Source organism: Colobus angolensis, unplaced genomic scaffold (genome assembly GCF_000951035.1).
Source record: "Colobus angolensis palliatus isolate OR3802 unplaced genomic scaffold, Cang.pa_1.0 Scaffold266, whole genome shotgun sequence".
NCBI classification, from domain to species: domain Eukaryota; kingdom Metazoa; phylum Chordata; class Mammalia; order Primates; family Cercopithecidae; genus Colobus; species Colobus angolensis.
Genome location: NW_012115888.1, coordinates 3,033,007 through 3,040,458, shown reverse-complemented (window position 1 = coordinate 3,040,458; position 7,452 = coordinate 3,033,007). Strand labels below are relative to the sequence as shown.

At 42.4% G+C, this 7,452-nt stretch overlaps 1 protein-coding gene across 1 annotated transcript in view; it reads right to left on the bottom strand.

The window, feature by feature from the left end:
• Positions 1-7,452, bottom strand: part of MYO10 (myosin X) — a 213,558-nt gene that overhangs the window by 83,581 nt on the left and 122,525 nt on the right. Inside the window, exon 17 of the mRNA XM_011947462.1 lies at positions 5,425-5,505. Within this exon, the coding sequence (XP_011802852.1) occupies positions 5,425-5,505 (81 nt within the window). The remainder of the gene's footprint in view (positions 1-5,424; positions 5,506-7,452) is intronic.

Genomic DNA, 7,452 nt, shown 5'->3' with positions numbered 1-7,452 from the left:
TGCCGCACGCCTGTAATCCCAGCACTTTGGGAGGCTGAGGCGGGGGGATCACTTGAGGTCAGGAGTTCAAGACCAGCCTGGCCAACATAGCGAAAACCCGTCTCTACTAAAAATACAAAAATCAGCTGGGCATGCTGGCACATGCCTGTAATCTTAGCTACTCAGGAGGCTGAGGCAGGAGAATCGCTGGAACCCGGGAGGTGGAAGTTGCAGTGAGCTGAGATCACACCACTGCACTCCTTTCTGGGTGACAGAGACTCCATCTCAAAAAAAAAAAAAAAGATAAACCTTATCCCAAGAGGCTGCTTGGGCTACAGGCCTTCTTCCACCAGACCCCCATCGCAGAAACACTAGGTGATTAGGCCCCTGCCTTTCTGGAGAAAGGTGGACTGAATCTTTGAGAATATTGTTCTGTCAAGTCAAAGATTTAAAGATGCTGCTGCCGGGACCCATGACATTTCCCTCCTAGAACCTGCGTCCTGGACACAGCAAACCTAAAGACAGAACAGGGAGGAGAGCCAGCCAGACGGGTTCCAAGAGGCAGCCCAGGCTGAATCTGCAGGCAACTGCGGGCAACTGGTTCTCACACCCCAGAAGGTGTTCCTGATATGTATCAGTCAGTTCCCTTCTTTAATTCTGCCCTGAACCTCCTCAGGGCTTTTCTGAAGAATGTTAATGAGAGACTTTTCTGCCTAGAACTTACTTGCTAAAACACCAGGTAGGGACACCCTTGGGGAGACTCTGATAACGAAAAGCAGGTTTTCTATCTTACAGAAATCTGTGGTTGGCTGGAGGACTTTTGGGTGCCACTGCTACCGCCCAAACAAATCACAATCAAAAAAGCTGAAAGTCCTCATTACCAACTAAAACTCGTCAAATGCAGAAGTCTACCCTTTGTGAGCTCTGAAAACTCTAAGCTCAGCGGAGGGTGACACCCAATGCCAAGGCCCGCTGCAGACTGGCATCTCTCAGGAGGCAGGCTTTTCTAGCTGCTTCCTCACTGAGCGCCAGTGAGGCTAGCAAAGTGCCTTCTATACAATACCCAAGATTAGTAAAAGGCTGTTTACAGAAAAAGAAAAAAGCCCACATATTGTGACGGCTGAATCGACATAAGCGTTCAGCATTTGAGTTATACACTCCTTCTTTGCACCTGTTTTTCAAAACAATGCATAGAAAACCCAAATTAAAAAAAAAATTAACAATCCAAACAAAAGCTCACAAAGGATTTCTAGATTCTTTAGCCCCAGATGCACGTTCTGGGGTTCAAACACTTTGCAAGGAGGAGAGGCAGCCTGTCCTAATAGCCACTGTGGGTAAAGGGGGTGTGCTCCCCCACTAGCCCGGCGAATGTGGGAGTCTTGAATCTACTCGAAGGCACAAAAGCAGCTACAGGTGTTTCTGTTGTTCTAACGCTACAGGTCTCTAGGTTATGGACTTTACAGCTGCCATTGTTATGTCTTTATGATATAACACACATAAAATAATACTTCTGGCCAGGCTCAGGGGCTCACACCTGTAATCCCAGCACTTTGGGAGGCTGAGGCAGGCAGACCACCTGAGGTTCCAAGATCACCTCTTGGAACACGTCCCGCTGGCTCTTCTCCCTGTTCGAGACCAGCCTGACCAACACGGAGAAACCCCATCTCTACTAAAAATACAAAATTAGCCGGGCATGGTAGTGCATGCCTGTAATCCCAGCTACTCAGGAGGCTGAGGCAGGAGAATCGCTTGAACCCGGGAGGTGGAGGCTGCAGTGAGCCAAGATCGCGCCATTGCACTCCCGCCCGGGGAACGAGCAAAACTCTGTCTCAAACAAAACAAAACAAAAACTTCTATATTTGCTAAAACCCATACTCCTTGCTTCTGAATAATGCACAAAACACCTAAATACACACATATTTGAATACGACCTCCCAAGTCCTTTGGTGGACTGTGACTGGAGAGGAAAATGAGGCGAGAAGAAACTGTCTCATCCCTTCACACTGAAAATACACATTTCCCCATCTCTGGAGAGGAAGAACGCAAGATTTTTCCTGTGAAATTTCTAGAAGAATCTATCTTTGGATTAAACAAAAAATGTATAAGGAACGCTAAATAAAAGTCATTTGCATAAATGTCACAGAACATAATAGGCAGTGACAGTTCAATATTTCCAATGGAACCAAATAAATGCTAATCGAGCCATGGCTATATTGTCATAATCAACTTAGCATCTCCATTTACCATCACACCTACATTTTAGGCCTCAGACAAGTCAGCTCTTGTGCCTCTGTCTTCACTTGCTGAGTGCCTTTATTTTTTTTCATTTTTTTGAGATGGAGTCTCACTTTGTTGCCCAGCCTGGAGTGTAACAGCGCGATCTCGGCTCATGGCAACCTCCGCCTCCCAGGTTCAGGCAATTCTCCTGCCTCAGCCTCCCGAGTAGCTAAGATAACAGGCATGCACCACCACACTTGGCTAATTTTTGTTTTTGAGTAGAGACGAGGTTTCACCATGTCGGCCAGGCTGGTCTCCAATTCTACTCACCTTGGCCTCCCAAAGTGCTGGGATTACAGGCGTGAGCCACCACCCCCAGCCTTCTGAGTGCCTTTAAAAGGGCAGCAAGACATTCTCTGAAAGGTTTCTATAGCCTATCACTGGGGCGTTATTAATTAGTGTCTGCCATATTTCAGGACATGTAAAGTGAGCCAATACAAATGCAAACCTGAGGTTGAGTTAGTTCATTTTCTAAATGCAAAATCCAAAGCAACTAGGTACTATCAAACCACAGCATGGAAAAATAAGGTCGGTTCTGTAACATTCTGGCTGAACTGCTTCCAAGCAGGCCGAATTTCAAAAGCTAGTACAATTAGAAGGAAAAACTAACTCTGTGCCATCTAAGAGAGAAAACAGAAACACCGGGGACTGAGTATTTCAAATTAAAGTTTCTATCTTTATTACAGCACTGCCAGGGTGGGAATTTAAGATGCCTATGATTATAAAACTGTCTCACACCACAAAGAATGGCAAAAAAGCTTTCAATTAGACTATGGCTCACCAGAAACTGTGAGATGCATCCCAGCAACCAATACTTTATTTTTTAATTTTTATTTTTGAAACAGAGTCTTGCTCTGTCCCACAGGCTGGAGTGCAGTGGCGCGATCTCAGCTCACTACAGTCTCTGCCTCCTGGGTTCAAGCAATTCTCCTGCCTCAGCCTCCCGAGCAGCTGGGACTACAGACGTATGCCACCATGCCTGGCTAACTTTTGTCTTTTCAGTAGAAACAGGGTTTCACCACATTGGCCAGGTTGGTCTCGAACTTCTGACCTCAAGTCATCCACCCACCTCCCAGCCTCCCTAAGTGTTGGGATTAAAGGCGTGAGCCACCACGCCCAGCCAAACCCCAAGACTTTTTTTTTTTTTTTTTTTTGAGACGGGGTCTTGCTCTGTCGCCCAGGCTGGAGTGCAGTGGCCGGATCTCAGCTCACTGCAAGCTCCGTCTCCCGGGTTTATGCCATTCTCCTGCCTCAGCCTCCCGAGTAGCTGGGACTACAGGCGCCTGCCACTACACCCAGCTAGTTTTTTGTATTTTTTAGTAGAGACAGGGTTTCACCGTGTTAGCCAGGATGTCAAGACTTTAAATTGAGAAACAATCTTGCATGTTTGAAAGATGAAATATGGCACTATCATCCTTATTGTAAAAAGGGGAGAGAACACCATCAGAAACCGAGCAACTCCTGGGAGTCTACATCAAAAACCAAAGCCCACTTCTATTGTCTGGTAAATACTGCCCACCAGAGTGTACAAAGCAAACCAAGTGGAATATAAACCAGCTACATGACATAGTGTTATAAACAGAGAGATGTTCTCACATTAATTTCTTATATTATATCCCCAAAAAAGCCATGCATTTGTTTATATTGCAACTTTTATTTGTGATAACCTTAAATATTTTGACATACATTTGAGAAATGGAAAGACGGGTTACTTTTTAAACTACCAGAACCATCCACGTAAAGTCAGCACAGATCTTCTACAGAAAACCGCTTTGTCATTTCAGGTCACACAAACACCAAATTCTCACCATCATACCTCCCAGTAAGGTAACAAAATGAACAGGTTACTTTCTCTTAAACAGATGTCCAATTTTGCCTCTCTAGAAGACAGATAATTTCAACATTGTGGTTCTTTTTTTTCTTTTTTTTTTTGAAACAGAGTCTGGCTCTGTCTCCCAGGCTGGAGTGCAGCAGCGGATCTTGGCTCACTGCAACCTCCACCTTCTGGGTTCAAGTGATTCTTGTGCCTCAGCCTCCTGAGTAGCTGGGATTACAGGTGTGTGCCACCATGTCTAGCTAATTTTTGTATTTTTAGTACAGATAGGGTTTCACCATGTTGGCCAGGCTGGTCTCCAACTCCTGATCTCATGTGATCCACCCGCCTCGACCTCCCAAAATGCTGGGATTACAGGCGTGAGCCACCGCACCTAGCTACTGCGGTTCTTATAAGCATACATCTTTAAGCTATAAATCAGGAATTCATGTAATATTAAGCCAAGGCAATTGGTTGACGATATAAAAAATAAGATCCAGCATCAGTCAAGTTACCAGAATATAATCTCATGGGAAACAGTTCAGATCAGACTTTTTACCTTAAACCTTATGAGGATGGCATCTAGTTCTTTAACATTAGGAGTTCTTAAAATTACAATTTTATAGGTGTTTTCTCAAGTAAGAAGCATTCCTAAGAGGCTGTTTGCTGAATCAAAGTAATTTAAATGTATTAAAAATACTTTAAGACAAGCTACCTAATTAGCGGTGGATTTGGCGACTGCATATATGTAACACTATAGTTTCTTTGTTTAGGTAGCTTTTCCTTTTTAAACTCACATTCTTTCTAATCGGATTATGAAATTAAAAAGTTAAAATCAAAGAGACAAGACATTAATACTTATGACAACCTTTACAGTATCTTCTAATTAGTTATAAACAACTATTTAAAGTACTTAAAATCTAGCATTACTACTTAAAGCCTCTTCATCATGTTTAAAATAACAATAAAGCAAAAAAGGAAAGAAAGAAAGACAAATAAAACTTAAACAAAAAAATCTGCCACCACACATCAAATATTTCCTCTAAAAAGGTGTATCACACTCTGGAACTTTTCCCAAGAATTTTAAACCAAATGCTAAAAAAAAAGTAAAGGCTTCACAATGTTTCCTTTTAAAATAGATGTCCCTAAAGCTTAATAACATCACTCAAAAGCAGACTAACAGGCCCAAGGGACAAAGGGCACTTTTTCATTTAATGTCAAGTTATAATAATGTCATATCCATTTCCAACCATTTACAATGAAAGGACTTTGGAGAAACCAAATCTGTGAGTAACCACCCCAGGAGGCTGTGTCCCTTGAGACAGATCCCAGCCTAGGACTGACATCAATCTTACCTTCTGCATGTTTGGCTTGATACAGCGAACAAAGAAAGGATTAGAGGAGCTTAACGTTGCCATTAAGGAATGCAGTGAGTCCTATCAGAAAGAAAAAGTATATGTTGATTTAGTCTCTTATTATGTCATTTTTTAAATTTCTCAGTACTCTAGGCGCTTAGAAACAAGAATTTAAAAAATACAATATAAATCATAGGAGTAATAACTTACAGGTTTTCATTTTTTAATTGTCATTCTAATATAAAGATATTGAGTCAATGTATTAATTGAAATTATTCGATAACATACCAAACTCATTTATCAATGAGTGCAATTTTAATAAACCATTCTGTCAACAAACAAAAATCATCCTAGGATATTTCAATGTTTAGCACAGAAAAACTGAGAAATAGTCACTCTTCCACTGTCATTATTATTCCCGATTCATTAGTCCCATCGAAATGACAGTCTATGCCAGCACTTCACTAGTCTGAGCCACAGTCTCTCACTCTTACCTTCAAATCACCAGACTTACAGACTCCAGATCAATCTTTATTACTTTCTTCTCCAACTTTTTTTTTTTTTTTTTTTTTTTTTAGAGTTTTTAACATTTACCAAAGCAGACAGAAGCATACAATGAGTTCTCATTATCAGCTTCAGCTCAGGGCTAATCTCATTTCGCCTGATCCATACATACTATACCCACCTCTGTGGAAAAGCAAATCCCAGACATGATGTGATTTCATCCATCAGCATTTCAGCATGTAGGAGTAAAGGCTAAACACTTTAAAGCACTGTGAAACCACAGTATCATCACACCTGAAGAGATTTGACATTAATTCCTTAAACTAATATTAAAATGTGCAATGGTCTCACATTTCATATTAAAATACTCAACTGTTTCAAATTTTATGATTTTTAAAAATGTTATTTATTTAATTGAAACAGGGTCTCACTCTGTCACCCAGGCTGCAGTGCAGCGGCACGATCACAGCTCACTGCAGCTTCAACCTCCCAGACTCAAGCGATCCTCCTACCTCAGACTCCAGAGCAGCTAGGACTACAACAGCATGCCACCGTGCCCGACTAACTTTTTAATTTTTTTGTAGAGATGAGGCCTTGCTATGTTGCCCAGGCTGGTCTCGAACTGCTCAAGCAATCTTTCCATCTAGGCCTCTTAAAGTGCTGGGATTACAGGCATGTGTCACCATGCCCAGCCCACACATTTTAAAAGGTTTGTTCTTTTGCATCAAAATGCAAATATGGTCCATTCATTGTAGTTGGTTGATGCATCTTTTAAGTCTCTTTTAATCCATTGGCTTTCCCTCCAATTCTGTCTCTTTTTTCTTCTCGTAATCTTGTTGAAGAAAACTGAACTGTCTAAACACTACATGGATTACTTACTTTTCCAGAAAACTTTTAAATTTCTCCCAGGACAAAACTTCCTGACGTTCACAGCCCTTCATATTCTGATACCAACTTAAATTCTCACGAGGTGTCCCATCTAGCTGGTATTCCACTGTCTGTTGACAGTCCCCAGAGACAGGACTTGGAACTCTGTGCCTGGGCTCCTCTCCTGCCTTCACCTGCACCTTGAAAACTCACCCACCCTTTTCTATTTCCTTCACTGCTAGTCCAGTTTAAAGTCTCAAACATTTCAAAAACTTTCCAAGGCTGGGTGCAGTGGCTCATGTCTGTAATTCCAGCACTTTGGGAGGCTGAGGTAGAAGGATCACTGGAGGCCAGATTTTCGAGATCAGCCTGGGCAACATAGTAAGATCCCATCTAAGTAAAACATCTAACAAATTAGCCAGGTATAAAAAATTAGCCAGTCATGGTGGCGTGCACCTCTAGTCCCAGCTGCTTGGGAGGCTGAGGCAGAAGAATCGCTTGAATCTGGGCGGTAGAGGTTGCAGTGAGCCAAGATCGTGCCATTGCATTCCAGCCTGGGTGACAGAATGAGACTCCATCTTAAAAAGAAAAAAAAAAAAAGGGCCGGGTGCGGTGGTTCATGCCTGTAATCCCAGCACTTTGGGAGGCCGAGGCAGG